Below are 17,824 nucleotides of genomic sequence, written 5' to 3'. Positions count from 1 at the left end.
TTTTTGCAGTCAGTTCCTCAGGCTGTCATACAAAAAACAATTGTCAGGCCCACAGCAAGGACAAATTTTACAACTTAAATTGATGATGGTCCTTTATATTTAATTCTAGATTGTATTTATTTGTTGCATAAAACATTAAACACCGCTTCACTCAGAAACCCCAGTGTTTAGTTGGATGTTATTGATTAAAAGAATATGAAAATCCTGATCTCAGTGAGGTCAGTGTGCAGCCCTGAGGAGAGGACAGTGTGGCAGCTGAATGTTGATGTAACTGAATGTTTGCCTGAATGTGTAAAAAAAAAAAAAAATGAAATATTTATGTTTTGTTGCAATAGAGTGAAAGAATAATAGTTGGAAAATGCGTCGAGGTGGACTTTCCAAGAATGTTGTTGCCTGTGGACTTGATGAAAGATACCACCCTTGGACTGTGCAATGAGAGAGACCTGTAAATCATTATGTTGATTTTAAAAAATGATTGTTATTTTACAGGGTTCATATTCATCTTTTGTTGTGTATTTTGTTTGTAAATGCTAAATGAAAAAAAACTCACTACTTCACGAGTATTTCTTCAGTTGTTGCCCCCTAATAGGGACCCATCACGTCTTAATTTTGTTTTCTGAAGGCCAGCAAGGCAGAGAAACGGATTTTATCCTATACTGACTCGCATTTTATTGTGTATTTATAAATCATGCCATCTGCTGGTTAACATTAACTGCATTTGTATTCAGTGCTTATAGGTGATTATTTTAATATTCAATGATAGGCCGAGTGACGGCTGCAGTTTTTTTTTTTTTAAATAGCGAGTACAGTGACGGTGTGTTGTTTGTATTTTAGTTACACAGGGCTGCATTGTACTGAGAATACTTATTGGAAGGTAACCTCCTGTACTTTTCCCAAAGACATGTAATATTTGAGTTAAGTTCATAGCCACATTAAAAATGCCTGTTTGAATACATATTCTGTCTGAATTATAAAGATAACACTGTTGCTTTAATGAGCTGCTTGTTGTGTCTTTTTTGCTTGTGTTGCACAGTGTTCTTCTTATAGACAAAGCAGCTCTGAAGACAGCTGAACCGAGTTTGAGCTGTTTGTTCTAAGATGCTTAACAAAGTTTAATAATGCATTTAGTTAAACAGACACACAGACTATTCTGGGCAGTGAAAGACATCAAATTAGTCATCAGAAATTAAGTTCACGCATCTTCAGGATTGAACCTGAATGAACTGAGATCAGTATGGATACAAAAGGAGTTCCTCTGAACAAGACACTTTTTTTTTTAGGTTTTCAAAGTGGAGGGTGGGCCTCTCCAGGGGGTCCAAACAGTTTTAGGGGAGGCTCAGTGAACTGAAGTTAGTAGTTATTAAATAAGTAATCAAAGGAGATAACATAATGGCCTGAATGTGTGTGATGTAGTTGAGGAGATAGTTCAGAGATACAGCAGTTTTGTAAAGTAATTACAGCAAATATATTTGGACAGAACTTTTTAGATTTATTTGTTAAAGTCAGAAGTTTTGTCAAACAGCAATATTAGGCTATTTTGCCTCAAGTATTGAGTGTCTGTGATTAAATTACATAGTCATGATCCTATAAGCAGTCAGGAATTGAGCAAAACTAAACATGTAAGCAGGGTAGGGGTCCTGCTATAGACCTTGGTCACAGTAGCCATAGTGATATGAAATAGTAAGGTGAATGTAGATTTTACCAATGGTACAAATATAGGTCCTTTTGCATTTAACGTAGCGGCAGTGAGCCAACATGGACAGCAGCAGCACCTTGACTCTGTTTGACCTGAATGGAACATGATCTTAATTAGTAAGATTGGTAACACCTGTGTTTAGCCTACTATTTACTGCAGAGAAAAAAAAAAGTCCATTTGTCTCAGGGGTTCCCAACCTTTTTCATGTCAAGGACCCCCTGCAGTAGATGCACATTAGACCATGACCTCCCAATTCGAGAGGATTTTGTCTTAAGGAATTCCCTTTCAGTAATTTCTTTACATTTTTAGGTTTTGGGATAAAGTCTTCATAGCCAATCAGTGATAAAACTAGGATCACTTTAAATTACAATCAATCAAAGCCAGCTGTATTTCTTTCACTGTTCCAGCTTCCCCACAACCAACTTAAGTGCCCCTATTGGGGTAATTGGTCTGAAAAGCACTGTATTAGTCCCATCTGGAGCCATACAACGGCTGTGTGAGGTTGCATTGTGGGTATTTGTTTATAAATGACAATCACTTTTTCAAGGTCCAGTGTTCCCCAGATTGATATGACACGTAATGGGAACATAACAAAGGGTCTTGTCCTCCCCAGCTCCATATAGCAAACAAGAGTTAGGGTTTAGTATAGAACAAATGACCCTGGGAACATAGATGCGCTCCTGAAATGACAGCAGTGGACAAATTGAAAATTTGACCTTGACCCAAAGTAATTGGAATTTAACCTGAAGAGAACAAATGTCTGTACCGTGTTTTATGGCATCAATCCTATAGTTTCCAAGATGTTTCACTCAAAACCACAAATCACGTCTACTTCATGGTGACTGCAGAGGAACTGCACAGGATAATCAGTGTTAGTAAGATTCATCCTCTGGGGCCAGTATTTGAAAAGTTTTATTCTAGATCAGAATTAATGTGGACAGGATTAAATCTCTGATCTGATCTTCTGGTATCTGGATCAGAATGATCCCATCTGAAAATCCTTTGATAAACCAGGATAAAATATACTAGATTTTATCTGGGATAGCAAAAAGGATGAGAAAATCTGGATAATTCTGATGAGCATTAAAAGTTTTGCAATACTGGCCCCTGGGGACCATGAATACAGTATGTAGCTGTCTTGCTACACAGACGCACGGATTCAGCTCTCAGACAGTATGCAGTACTTTCTTATGAGACTCGTGTTCAAAACACAATAGCATAAATGACTAACACACAGCATGCGCCTGCAGCTGCCTGGCTCCTCCAGCACATCCTCCAGTCTGCTCCATTTAACAGAAAACTCAGGCAGAGCTCCTCTTCTCAGTATGAGCAGCAGACATCTGACGGCCAGGACACTACTGCATGAAAAGGGGAGAGTGCAATTAGGGAAACCAGCAGCAGCTGTGCCAATCAACTCAAATGATACTACTCTCATGAGCCACCCCCACCCCCGCGCGCGCACACACACACACACACACACACACACCTCTCTCCCCTGCAGATGACTGCACCCACCTCCACACAGTAGCTGCTGAGATATTTCAGGCTGACCAAAGTGGTGGACAGACAACACTTACATTTCATTTAAGAAGGGTAACCTACAGGCCAGTTTTAGCGTTCTCACTTTGATTTAAGCGATTCATGATCAGCCCAGTCAAAACAGATGTTGCACAGCAGATTAGCAGGCAGTCAGAGCACGTTGAAGGCAACTCATCTGATTTGTGTGCCTAAATTTTTCTTAACAAGTAAACCCTGAACTCGGTTGTCAGTGTTTATCTTTGCTTTTTTTAGAAGACCTTTTCACACAGGGCTTGCTTTTTTCAGTTGGATCTCATATTCCCTCACCCAGCCGCTCTGCTTTCACAACACATGCTGTACTCTCTGTGATTGACACCCAGGTTTAAAAAACAAAACAAAAAAAGTTTAATTTCATCTTGATGTTGTAAGTGTCAGTTTGAATGCACCCAAAGACTAAATCAAATAGCTAAGTTAATTTAAATATACCAGGAATGAACAACAACAAAGCTCCCTTTAATTAGACCTGGCAAGGTAAAACTTTACTATCTGAAAACATGATAGTATCCAGATTTCTTATTGTTTTCCTGCAGGTGTCTTGACTCCTCAACATCTCAGACACTCATTTTCTGTGGTTGAGGATGATGCATTTACCGATCTACCGCTGCCATTATTTCAAAACTTTTAACCTAGATGAGAATCATTCAGAGTTTGTAAGCCATTTGGCTAACACAGATCAAACTAATCTTGTAGGTTTTGTCCTGGTTTTTGAAGAGTTTTTAGATTTGGATCATTCTGATCCAGATGACGCAAGATCAGGATTTCAGAATGTAGATTTGCAGTCTATGGATAGGCCTCAATCTGTTGGTCAAAGTAACATTTCATTAACATGGACATGTGAAAACACTGAGATTATTATCATTAATCAAATGTCCTGATGGATTAAAAACAAAACACATAACACATGTTTTGTCAGCATACTACTGTTTTATTGATCAAAAGGCCTTCGGTAAAATAATGTACGACTACAGTGTCTCTTACTGACGATCCAGCTGGTTCATCTGGTTGCACAGCTGCCGGCAGCAGGTTAGGGTCATCTATCTGGGCCTTCCACCGCAGTGAGGAACCGTGCACCGTTTAGCAATATTATGAAGCATGATGCAGGTGAGAATTATGTTGCACACTGCACTTTCAGTGAGAGAAATGTGATTTTTTTTTCCTTTTGCACCTACCCATTGTCACACAACAACAGCTTGGAGTGTGTTTTTGGTGTTCTAATTGAAAATATAGATTTCTTGGTTGATTGTTTAATTAAGAAATGACATTGTTTTGGCACGATCTGTTATCTTAATATGCAAGAAATTATTAAAATAGCAGGATAATGTTGATTTTTAGCATCAAAACTATGCTGATTTTCACCTTAAATTTAGGAAATATCTTAAAATAATATTTGACCTTGATTCGGAGTGGGATTTGATTTCCACATCTGTATCCACATCTGGATTTAGCTTCTCCACTGAATCACCTGTAATGGAAAACCAGAGCAATGATACAATTTAAAATCCACACTACTGAAACCAGACTTTCTCTTAATTGCAGTGTTTTAATCATCATTTCATTTTTTTTTTACCATAGTATTTTTCATTTTACAGTCTATCACAATCAATTTCATATGTTCACATGTCTATAACATGAGAAAGTAGAATCAGACAACGATTGGAATCAAAAAATGGTTAATGCATTTGAAAAACAACTTGTCTCGATGTTTAGACGAATCTCAGGGTTGTCATCAGCAGATGAAATTGTCATCATGTGACCACTTATATAATGTATGGACAATAACTGATGTGACCTTGCATTCATTCATTTTATTAAGCATCTGGATCAATCTCATACTTTCAGTTCCAGGACTCATTTATACACTGTATGAGAGCTCTCAAAATATGTTGAAGTGGACTCTTGCAGTACGCTTCTTCAAATATGTTCATTGTGCAAATAACTCCACAAATAACATTGTGAACCTATAAAACCTTGAAATCTAAATTATTTTTATATGTTCTTTTGATTTACTGTCAAAGTTCATTCTTGTTTGAGTCCATTTTATGACAGAAAATGTAAAGCCTTTTCACAATCTGTTTTTTTTTTTTCTTCAAAGCTGCTTTTAGAGTGGGGTTTCTTTTGTTCATTCCTGGAAGGTGGACCTTGCAGAATTCAACAAAAATAGCAGAAATGTGACGTTATTCTTTACATCCTTCGTTCTTCTCGATAATGCTTTTTATATGGCCTTGCATAACTCTTGTTCTTGTGCTTCCTCACCCGGCAAAGCTCTCACACCCCACGCTTACTGGGTCACAGAGGACATTTGATTAGTCAAACAACGTGCAAAATATCTCATGTTTAATGTACAGATGCTATTCATTTACAGTGAAAAAAAGGCTAAATGTAACTCATGTTTCTGTGTAGAATGATACACTCTATCACAGGATATATAGTGACCATGTAAAGGTTGGATTATTGAGTTAAGCTTCAAACATCCCTGTGAGGAAATTGGATCATTACAGAGGAAAGGAATAAGAGTGAAATACAATACAGGTAAAGGTTATTTATACTGCACTTACCCTCCAAACAGAGTGCTTTCAAAGCAGGCATATAAACAACAGTAAACATGAGGACATAAAAACAGGCACAAACAGGACAGGACACACATTCAAATGATAGCTCCATTAAGTGAAATCAGATAAAAGACATAACTTGAGAGCCGCTGTCTCCTGTTCCACCCACTGCTAATTAAAAATTTAAAGCCTCAGGATTTAAAAGCACAATAAGTGATATTTCTTAAGCAGGACCTCAGCACTTCAGGTATGGACTAAGAGCTGATGAAGTCCGATTACTGACATTATTCCTCCTTTATTCCAAACACAGTTCTGTAAGTTTTATTAAGATTGTCAGCCATCACTAGGTCTTACAGCTTTGTATGTGTAGAAAACAGGGACATTGGGCCTCTTTCACTTACAGGTAAACATATACAAAAAAACTTCAGCTGATACATCTTTTGAAGTTTTTTCTTGAATTTTTTATTTTTTTTTTAAAAAAAAGGTCCTAAGAAAAGTCTAAGTGAGATTTGTGAGAGTGTTCTTAAATTATGTGTTCTTATAATGATGAATGCCATTGACTTCTTGAGTGACAGTTGTTCCTAATTAGCACAGGTAACACAAGGGCATGAGACTGCAGGGACTTGTGCACACAGAAATCACACTTGCAATCTAGCTATTGCTCCAGACATAGTTCTGATCATAGACTCTGGAGGAGCAACATCATTTTTATACCAAGAAAAATGTTTTAAAATCAATATTTTTAAAGTAAACACGTAATAAGCAGGATAACGTACAGTGAGTGAGTCATTATTGCAAAAATAATCCTTCAGGATGATGATTATCTCTTACATATGACATAATGTATAGTAGAAGTATGAAATTAATACAATGGAAGTACAAATACGTCAAACTTGTACTTAAATTACAGTACTTGAGTGAATGTACTTAATCACTGACTACATATAGACCTACATCTATGTATATTCCATATACTTAAAGTTTTTGTATGGGACTCTCTCGCCTGTAATCCAGTATGATGAGTCTCTTTAAAGTCCAGACCAATGAAGGACAGTGTGGTGTAGCAGATTTAGAAAGCTGATGATATTAAACCTCAATGGACACTCCCTCAGCGGGTGGCCTGCGCCTGCCTTGAGGTCGCTGCCAGCTCGGCTCTGCTGGGAGGGGACGACACGGCGGAGGACGAGTGAACTCTCCCCTGAAAACTTAAGAAACTCATCGACAAGAATTAGCACACCGGTTTCTGTCAGTTTAGTACGTTTCCAAACCTGTCGTGCTAAGAGGTGATGCTGGGGGTGGCTGGAATGACGGGCAGGTAAGAGTTTTAATTAGCTTGGGGACCAGCAAACGCACACAACCGCTAACTTCAGCCAGCAAGCTAAAGCTAACGTCATATTAAATGGCCAACGTAACCACTGGGGTATAGTTAGCTAACCGCGGTGCTAAAATAGATACACGGTTTTAATAAGGCACCAATAAAAAGACTGCCACCAGTACATAATTTGGTCCACGGCAACAGTTTAAAGATTGGCTCACAGTTTATCTGTTATAGCGTTTGAACTAACATTGGCGAAATATCCCTAGTATTTTTCCTCTACATTGGTGCTAACTGTGAGGTTAGCATGCTAGTTAGCCGTTAGTCCATTTAACTCCATTCCATTCATTTTTTTGAGAATTATTAGCGTTCGCCACCAGTTTAGTTTAATATTCCTTATGATCGTGGAAATGACTGGTGTGTATTTGAACTTGCTTAAAGGCAGCAACTAATGCATGGCACGACGTTGCTGTGGTTAAATGATTAACATTCATCAAGTTTGTTTGGGTTGGATACTGATATTTTAGGTAGCTAACCTAATTTAATAACAGAAAAGCAGAATAACAGAAAAAATACAAAATAAAAGAAAAAAAAGGAGAAACATGGTCGGGGCATAATATTGAACTTTATATTAATAGGAGTTTATTAGTGAGTTTGTGTGTGTGTGTGTGTGTGTGTGTGTGTGTGTACGTGTACGGAAGGCTGCCCTAGGTCTGGGCAAAACAAATATTTTATCAATATTGTGATACGAGACAGACAAGATATCGTCTTAGAGTTTGGATATTGTGATATTGTGATTTGGAAAATCTTTTAATAACATGTCTCTTAACAACAGACATAATGAATGGGCCAATTGGCCTCTCTCTGATTTGAAGAAGTTATTTATTATAATTTTTTCATATTTCTGAATGATCCAGAGGCTGGATTGAGGTTGTTAAAAGGCCATATTCAGCCCACATACTGCCACTTGAATAGGCCTGGCATAATGTTGTTTTTTCCTGGTTTTACATGCTGCATTACAGTAAAGCGATGTGATTTTACGAACCTACCAGACTGTTCTAGCTGTTCGATTATTTGTTTTTACCCATTTTGTCATTATATCCACATTACTGGTGATTATTTATTTGTTTGTTGAGTTAATGTTTTGTGAAGGCACCAGTATTCGTCTCTGAAATATTGTTGCAATATTGAAATCCAGGTCATTTGGTCAAAATTATTGTGATATTTGGTTTGTTCATATTGCCCAGCCCGAGGCTGCACTTCTCTCAGCTAGGTTTCAGAACCTCTATTCCTTTACCAAATTAGGTGATGACTGTGCAGTGAGTAAGAGTGTTCCCCTACTGATTCACATATCTCCATGGTGACAGCTGCTGAAACAAGCACAGCAGTTTATGTAGGAGTTATGTGAGAAATGATAAACACTGGTCTAGCCGTGTTGCATCCCAGTCATATGTCAGCATAACATTTCTCAGGAACTGTGTGGGGAAGTAATGTACTAATATGTATTTTCTTGTCTCATGCAACAGCATTGCGAATGCCCTGGCCAACGCGGCCTGTGAGCGATGTAAGAGTGGCTTCGCTGCGACTGAGAAGATTGTCAATAGCAACGGAGAGCTGTACCATGAGCAGTGCTTTGTTTGTGCCCAGTGTTTCCAGCAGTTTCCAGAAGGACTCTTCTATGAGGTAGTATACTCACTCTAATAACCACTGTAATTATTTTCATTAAAAAAAACACAATAATGAGCCATACTTTTTGTACTGCATGTGTGATGACAGTTTGTCTGTTACTGTTTTATACAGAGAATGTTTTGAATTTTTCTCTTGAGTTAGTGAATGTCAGTCTTTTTCTCTTCACAGTTCGAAGGAAGAAAATACTGTGAACATGACTTCCAGATGCTCTTTGCTCCTTGCTGTCACCAGTGTGGTGAGTGTTGTAGGGCCTCATTTGGTTAGGGCTTTTTCCAGGTCTAGTATTTGTATGTTGCGTGGACCCCAGAAAAACTAGCAACCACTTTGTAGAGGCTAATGTGGACCTGGACCCTAATAAAAGAATATAATTTTGTATTTACATGTATTGAGACTACGTCTAGGTCTAATTGAGATGGACTGAATTTCAGATGTGCTACCAGAATCCATCTCTTGTGTTCCTCAAGTGATGATTTGTGATTAGTCTAATCAAATCTGAGCAGGGAGGCAAAGTCTAGACAGAAAAAAATACATGGCACTTAGTCATATGGCTGGAGAAGGACCTCTGTGTTTGGCATTGACAACTCATTGTGCGTGGGAGGTTTGCCATGATATAAGCACATTGAAATGTTGACTAAGGCTCTGTGTCCACCAAAGCATTTTTCCCAGCTGAAAACACTGGGTGCTTCTTTGAAAAACACTCATCTGGGAGCTCATGAGTGTTTTGGAGATACAGCACAGACAGTTAAACTCAGATGCTCTGGTTGCTATGATTCAGAACATCCGCAGAAGTAATGGTTAATTTATAATTTGCAAGTACTTATTTTCCAAAATACTTTGTGTTATCAACAAATACTGAATGAACAAATGGGAAGAAAGTGTCAGTGACGAGTACAGTGCTTGACCAAAAGTTGAACATTTTTAATCTCTTGGCAACCAGAAAAGAAAATGGCCTGTCTATTTTTTTTTTTTTTAATCTTTATAGCTATTTTTATCTGTTTTATTTGTTATGTGTGAAGGTGGTGCTGTATTTCATTATTGTCCTGCTTGAGTTTAATTGTCTGTTTGTGAAGCACTATGTGATGGTGCTTTTGAAAGGTACTTTATAAAGTTATTATATTATTATTGTTATTGTTATTATTTCTGGATTGTCTGCTTGTTGACAGACTTTTTTGCAAACGCCTTCATGCTTTGCATGCAGTGTATGCCAAAGCATTCAGCCTTCACTGCACCCTCCCTTTTTGTAACCACCCCAGTTTGTGACTCAGTGCATTTCAGTACATCTGTGAACGTAAACATCTGTGACCTGCAAATGTTGTTTGAGACCTCAGATCCCAGTGTGTCCCCAGTCATCTTTAAGTCTATTTATACTTTTACTCGTGTGTACGTCACCCAAGATGCATTTTAGTAATACATGAAGCTCAATTTAAATACTCAGCTGTGTTCACGGAGCGACAGACAAATTTAACAAACAATTAAAATGCATTCAATGTAAAGTGTCACTTTGAGAACATTATAGAAAGCACTATCGTGCACTTTAGAAACACTAGGACTCCATAATGAAGTGGTCATTAGGAACCACTGTACAGTACCTCAAAAAATAGCATCTACTCCCAACCAATACTTGAAAAGTCAAACTTCGACTTACCTTCAGCTGATCTCTCCCTTCTGGTTTCCATCAGGGGAGTTCATCATCGGCCGTGTCATTAAGGCCATGAACAATAGTTGGCACCCTGACTGCTTCTGCTGTGACATTTGCCAAGCTGTGCTTGCGGACGTGGGGTTTGTCAAAAATGCTGGCAGGTAAGTATCCCATCTTATTACAGTCTTAATATAACACAGTGACAGCCTGTAAAGCAGCTGGTTACACACATGTCAAGCTGGTGACTCACTCACTTGCTTTCGAATAAATAATGGAATTTTGAACAGCTGTGACAGTGTGTGTCAAAACATTATTTGAGGCTGCAGACTTTCTTGACACCCCTAAATTTTGCCCTCCTCTCCATTTACCTCAGGCACCTGTGTCGACCGTGCCATAACCGTGAGAAAGCTCGCGGCCTGGGCAAGTATATCTGCCAGAAGTGCCATGCCATCATTGAAGAGCAGCCACTTATCTTTAAGAATGATCCCTACCACCCAGACCACTTCAACTGCAACAACTGCGGGTCGGTCTTAACACTCTGCACCACGCTGTTTAGTATATAAAACAACACACTTACATTTTCAGACTATATTTCAGGTCCACATGAAAATTGGTCTATATCTTGTGTTTCAACAGGAAGGAATTGACAGCTGAAGCCAGGGAGTTGAAGGGGGAGCTCTACTGTTTGCCCTGCCACGACAAGATGGGTGTACCAATCTGTGGTGCCTGTAGGAGACCCATTGAGGGGCGTGTTGTTAATGCCATGGGCAAGCAGTGGCATGTGGAGGTTTGTGAACAAGAATGAAGCTGTCAATCAGTGCACTAGATAAAATGTTGCATTCCTGCATTGTAATGTGCTATTTGACTGAAGGAATCATGAGCATGTTTACTGTGTTCATAATTTGGTATTTGTTTGAAAAGAAGAATGGATAATAATTTTAAAGGGATAGTTTGGCTTGTTCGAAGTGGGGTTATATGAGGCACTTATTAAAATTGTATTACCTAAAGTAGTAGGTGGTTGGCGCGATCCCAGTTCAGACAACCAGAGAGGAGTACCAGCACGGAAACTAAGCAATGTATTGTTATAGACATGGTCAGCAACAAAATGTTTTTTAGCCACTCAAAAATAGGTCCACCCCGGGGCAGGCCTGTAGCTCAGCTGGTAGAGCGTCCGCCCCATGTATGGAGGCTGTTAGTCCTCTGCAGCAGCCACTGGTTTGACTCCCGCCTGTGGCCCTTTGCTGCGTGTCATCCCCCCTCTTCCTGTCTGCTCTTCAGCTGTCCTACCATAATAGAGGCAAAAAAACAACTAATGAAATAATTATGAGTAAGTAACAAAACCATGTGGCATTAATTCATGCAAAACATTGTGTGTCTTCTACACAATGCAATTTGGACTACAGGGCGCAGGCTTCAGAAAAGTCAACTGACATGTTTGTAATAGTGAACAAATGCCACACTAAGCACCTTTTACAGTTGATATTATATGAAATGCCATCCTCACATAGAAGAAAAGAATGAAAGTATATAATGAATTTAATTTAATTACCATTATTTATGCACAGAAAAATGAAATTAATTTTAAAAAGAACATTTTGGAACCAAAACAGTGTTAATAAGCTAATCAGAGGCAGTGTGAGTAAAAAGATTTCTCCTGAGGCAGAACGCAGCAGATCAAGTTGTGTTCATCTGTCTGGGGGCTGCTGAATTTTATGCTGTTTAAAAAGCTCAAGACTATCAACATAGCAGGCAATTTAACAATAAAGACAGTCATTAGCAGGAATTAATGTTGTATCTAACCACTTCAGGAACGTTATCTGGCCAGCATGAGAAAAACAGACCAATTTTAAAAACACTGTGGGCATACTATAGAAACACTACAGTGGTTTCTCCATATCAGAGTTAGCCAGAGGCACTAAAGGATTACTTTAGTAATATTTCTCCATAGGTAAAGTCTAGAACTTTTCAAACATTTCTAGGTAAGTTAACATATTCATGTAATGCACATGTAATCATGTGTGAGACCACTATAAAGAAGTCTACATCCTCTCCATGTGTGTTGCCACCTGCTCTTCTCGTCAGTTTTTCCCCCCTTTCCCTCAGCAACATTTGTTTTTTGTTGACAGCATTTTGTGTGTGCCAAATGTGAGAAGCCTTTCCTCGGCCACCGACATTATGAGAGGAAGGGGTTGGCTTACTGTGAGACTCATTATAACCAGGTAAGAAAAAAAAAAAATCCAAGATGATTTTGGAGGACAAGGCAGACATCTTAATGTTGTTTAAGCGTCCAAAAAGACACGATACTTCATTTATTCATGAAATAAAATGTGCATCTCCCTGTGTCTGTGTTCTCAAGCTCTTTGGCGACGTGTGCTACCACTGCAACCGTGTGATCGAAGGCGATGGTGAGTATCGGTATAATAAAGCTCATCTTCAGTACTGTGTTTTTAGTAATTTACATAAAAAGTTTGCTGAAAGTACAACAGTTGAATGTTAATGATTTCCATTTTTTCAGTGGTGTCTGCTCTCAACAAGGCCTGGTGTGTCAGTTGTTTCTCGTGCTCCACCTGCAACACAAAACTGACTCTCAAGTAAGTGATCGTGCTCGTTACTAACTAATAACTTGTTTTACTAACTAATCATGTACCACGCTACTAGCTGATTGTTCTTCTCTCAGTTTTCTGTAAAAGTTCCACTTAACCCCTCCTAGTCTTAGTCTTAACATTTGTGTTTGTGTATTTCACTCTATTGCTACAACTTTACCTCCTATTTCTCCTTTTTCATGCTGCTCTTGCTGTGTCTGCGGTAACTCAGAGATAAGTTTGTAGAAATTGACCTGAGGCCAGTGTGCAAGCACTGCTATGAGCGCATGCCTGAGGAGCTGAAACGCCGCCTGGCCCGACGTGAGCGCGATGCCAAAGACCGCAAGAAAAAACCTGCTGTTTGTCTGTAGTTATTATTCATTACCACTCGCCACTCCATCCATTGGTTGGTGCTATCTCCGCCTTCCTCTTTTTCTGTAGTGTTCCTCGTTTACACACAGTGCTTTAAAGTGTGGCATGTTGTCGTTATTTTTCATTTACTTTCTAAAGTAAAGCCAACACCCTGCAGTTGTTTTGTGCAGTTGTTTTGTTGAATACCTCTTAAGTATGCATGTGTATTAAACATGAGTTTGGCTCAATTGATGCTTATGTGCAGGGCTGCAACTAAGGATCATTTTCATTATTGAATAATGTACCACTAGTGTGACTGATGTTACAATGCAGTAGCCTGGGCTTACCCTAGTCTGCTATGGACAATTCATGCAGGAGGCAGATTTATTCCTAGTAAGAAGATAATTTGTGCTTTACTGTTGTCAGTCACAGCCTTGACAGAAAGGCAGTTTAGCTCGTGACTAATCATGGATGACGTATGCACATCCTACATGCATAAATGTGACTATGTGGCAGTATGATATTTAAACAAATTATTACAGAAAAGACAAAACGTATTTTAAATTACATTTCAGCAGTCATAGAATTGTAAGTTTTATCATTTGAAATGTTGGTGCTGAACTTTTTTCAGCTTCTGAAATGAGGCATGCCAGAAAAGGTTTGGGAACCAGTGCACTAGAGCGAGCTTGAGTACCACCAGTGGTACCTGTATCATAGTTAAAGAATTACATTATTCCAGAGTCCAAATTGACGTCCTCAGAGGTGGATTTGTTCTGTCAACAGGCTAAAATCCAAAGATATTTGGTTTAGAATGATAATAAACAGAAAAACTGCAAGTCATCACATTGAAGGAGCAAAAACAGTGTCTTTTTTTTTGTATGGTGGCCCTGAGAACTCAACACACTGGACCTTAAGAAAAGATTCAAAGAGACAAAACATTGTCAATTTGACAACACATGTGTAACAGTTAAAAAAACTCTAAAACACTGCAAATACAGAAGACACAATCAAATACAGAAAGGCCACGAGTCACACAGAACACAACAGAAGATAGTTTAAAATGTTTTTTTTTTTATTTTGTTAAATATTGTGATGATGCATGATTCAGATTTTAATTGCTATGCTAACAACCAGTAAAGGTTCATGTTATTTGAACAGCAAATATCTAAAAACTTCAGTAAATTCATCCACTAACTTCATGAGCCACAAAACATGGAAACAAATACTGTGTCCCTGGTGTGTCAGTGCATGTTCATCACTTTTTAGTGTCCCGCAGAATTTGTGCTATTTTCCGTTGTGCTCTGTATGACTTAAAGCCTGTCTTTACTTGGTTTCTCACTTGGCAGTGTTGTTTTTTTGTAATAAATGCTGTGCATGTGCTGTCAAATTGTTAAATATGCTTTGTTGATTCGATTTTCTTGCAATATGTTGAGCTTTCAGGGCCACAGTATTTTTCACTGTATATTCAAACTCAAATGATTTATGATCAAAAATAGTTTAAGCTCTATTTTTGAGAAATTTAAGCTTCCAATGACATGCAGACAAATTTTCAGGGTTGAATGACAAATGACTGTTGACTTGCACTAATTTCAATTGATAATTTCAATTGTTTCCATGATAAAATAGAACCAAATGTGGGTGTTACCACCTAAATGTATGGCCTCTGAACCTGTATGGCTAATGTAATTTAAAGTGAGGAGACTGACACTTCAAATAAATTAACCTGTGGTGATGATATTTAGATTAAAACCATGCTTGTCGGAGGGAAATCTGAACATTGACAGTCAGAAAATTTAATGTGGACTAGAGAGTAACCACTGATTTTTTTTTTCCCTTCTAGTATTGTATTGACAGGGTCTGTCTTTCTTCTTTCCAGGAACAAGTTTGTTGAGTTTGACATGAAGCCAGTTTGTAAAAAGTGTTATGAGAAGTTTCCTCTGGAGCTGAAGAAAAGGCTCAAGAAGCTGGCTGAGTCTTTGGGACGCAAGTGAGCTACTACCAGCCAAACAAGGTTATGTTCCTGCTATGTCTGTGATGGTGAAATATCTAATATAATATCCAAATGTCCATGGAGAACTGCTGAATTAACATCAGGACCTGCCCTTATATGCATGTATATCACTGTGGTGTTTTCAGAAAGCTGCCCGTTATCAGATGTTGTTTCCTTGCTGTTTTTTTTTCTTTTATATGCATATGTTTTTTGTTTTTTTTTTATACATTCCTAAATTGTCCAAATTTGTTTTTCTTCCCTTGACAAGATGTGTTGTCCCAGTTTATTAAGCATAATTGCCAAGTGCTGTCTAAAACTGTTGACTTTGAAAATATTGTTGCTCGGCATTATTTTGAATTACACATGTGCCTTGAATATATGAACTATGTGTCTTAAAATGCAAATAATGGTAAAAATGTAACCTACGTACAGTTATGCCTTAGTAAATTCGTCTTAATTAGACAAAATATTTATCTGAAAGCAGAATTTTACTAGACCTTTGAGCTTTTATACCTCAGTATGAGTAATTACAAATAAACCACTGTGTTCTTCATTAGGATATTGTAATGATGTCTTTAAACCACTAAGTGTTAATGAATCCAACCTTGGAATTTGTTTACTCTCATTATTAACAGATGGTATTAAGTGTATGTCAGAAGGTGGTATGTCGTGTTTAGAACATGATGTTTCTGGTGCCTCCTGTCACTTTTTCTATCAGTGTGTCTCAACTCCACAGCTAAATGTTTTATTCACAGAATTACAGAAAACTAATGACTGCTGTTTTGAGACATTACAGCGAGTTGGGAGAAAATATGAAATCAGAGAATGATATTATGAATCATCTTTTATGCTTTCAGTACGTCTGGCAGTGTAATGGTATTGCTTGCACTGTAAATGCCTGGGGTTTGTTCGTCTGATATTTTTAGCCGAATTAACATCTGCAGCTTTCTGAGGGAAACGGTTCAAAGGAATCCTGATCAAATTAACCTTCAGTTGACTGTTTAACATGACAACACTTTGATGTTATCATTAATGAGTCAGCACATCGCTTGGGCTGTGAGAAGTGGCACACAACAAAAAATGATATTTGCTTGGATGAGCATTTTTTTTTTTTTTATTTCAGAACTCTTTTGCATACACATTTTAATTGCCAGAGTTTACATTTGACTGATTTGCAAGAAATGGAGAATTACAGTTTACTGCAGCACGTTTACTGTATTTGATTTTCTGTTTAATGATCAATAAAGTATTCCTAAACACACCACAGTGAATTTCAATCCATGAAATATGATATATACCTTCTTAAAACCTGTTCAGGCTGTGAAATTGATGTAATCCTACCTACTATGTATGTGCACCAAAGTTTCCACAAAGTTTCCACAACTTAAATGTTCAGTTAATATTTCAACTTTGACTTCAGAGTTACGTTTTTGAAACTTGTAACATGCATTCATGATGTCATTATAGGCACGTCACACACCTCATTACACCACAAACATTCACTGATTCCACAAGTTACAGTACATATAAAGTAAAAATGCACAAACACCAAAACCACAACAGCAAAGAAAGTTGAATGTGTAAACCTGTTAACCCTGTACAGCAGTGATACTCAACTCAGTGGCCCTCTCACCATTTTCTAATTCACAATGAGAAATAAAATGACACTAAAACCTTTTTATATCAATTACTAAATGTTCAATAATGTCGCTCGACTGTTACTAAAAGACCTTCATTCCCTGGTGGGAGCAGTTTGTTTATGAATGATTCCAGCATTTGGGAGCGTTTCTAGCAATGTTTGATGTTGTATAAACAAATCTAACCAAAGCATTTACAACTAAAATGCAGTTGCAGATATTAAATACAGTAAATTATTGGATTTATTTTATTTATTAATTTGCCTCAGTCCTTGTACCAAGGATTTAAGTCAGTTCAGTTAATTTGAAAACTAAGAATGTTAAACTAGAGGAGAAGAAATGTCTGAAGAAACTTCAGGTGTGAATGCTGGCTGTTTGAAAGGTTGATTAATCCAAAGAATCTATGAAAGATGTGGACTATTTTAAGGTTTGTTGAATGGCTGCTGAAAGTTGAATAAAAGCCCAAATGTATTAAAGACGTGGAACACTTAGATGTTTAAATGGAGTCTCTAAGTGAAAGTGTGACTGAGTAGTTACTAGTTGAAAAACTGAAAATGTGGCAGTTGTGAATATTTTACCATTTACTTTGAATGGGGAAATTTTCACAGAAAACGTCAGTTTCATAAAGCATGAAAGCAATAAAACATCCGAATAACAGAAGCCACGTCTTAATTGAGCTGAATATTTTGATGTTTGAATGACATATCTACGACATGAAAAATGTGGATTTAGTTAGATGCCAAAAATACGTCAAACATTTTTTGTAGAAAAGCACATGACTGTGAATGCTGAGTCAGC

At 37.8% G+C, this 17,824-nt stretch overlaps 1 protein-coding gene across 2 annotated transcripts; it reads left to right on the top strand.

Annotated features, from left to right (window-relative positions):
- The first annotated feature begins 6,935 nt into the window (after positions 1-6,935).
- On the top strand, positions 6,936-16,650 carry lims1 (LIM and senescent cell antigen-like domains 1). 2 transcript variants are annotated; one of them, XM_084715108.1, is made up of 10 exons: positions 6,936-7,138; positions 8,665-8,821; positions 8,996-9,062; positions 10,507-10,627; positions 10,840-10,989; positions 11,103-11,253; positions 12,593-12,685; positions 12,823-12,871; positions 12,982-13,057; positions 13,281-14,786. In XM_084715108.1, exons 1-10 carry the CDS (start codon positions 7,110-7,112, stop codon positions 13,417-13,419), a joined length of 1,032 nt encoding a protein of 343 aa, XP_084571234.1. In that variant the 5' UTR covers positions 6,936-7,109; the 3' UTR covers positions 13,420-14,786. The 2 variants fall into 2 exon arrangements, with proteins under 2 accessions (XP_084571234.1, XP_084571223.1); XM_084715097.1 differs by lacking the exon at positions 13,281-14,786 and adding an exon at positions 15,276-16,650 and having other exon boundaries at positions 6,939-7,138.
- Positions 16,651-17,824: the final 1,174 nt, after the last annotated feature.

Source organism: Lutjanus erythropterus, chromosome 1 (assembly GCF_056507025.1).
Source record: "Lutjanus erythropterus isolate fLutEry1 chromosome 1, fLutEry1.hap2, whole genome shotgun sequence".
NCBI classification, from domain to species: Eukaryota; Metazoa; Chordata; class Actinopteri; order Lutjaniformes; family Lutjanidae; genus Lutjanus; species Lutjanus erythropterus.
The sequence above is the reverse complement of the archived record's forward strand: the minus strand, read 5'-3'. Positions and strand labels throughout refer to the sequence as shown.

Coding starts and splice junctions, on each gene's coding strand:
- lims1 (XM_084715108.1), top strand. CDS start 7,110: ATGCTGGGGGTGGCTGGAATGACGGGCAG. Junction 9,063..10,506: donor TCCTTGCTGTCACCAGTGTG/GTGAGTGTTGTA, acceptor GGTTTCCATCAG/GGGAGTTCATCATCGGCCGT. Junction 10,990..11,102: donor TTCAACTGCAACAACTGCGG/GTCGGTCTTAAC, acceptor GTGTTTCAACAG/GAAGGAATTGACAGCTGAAG.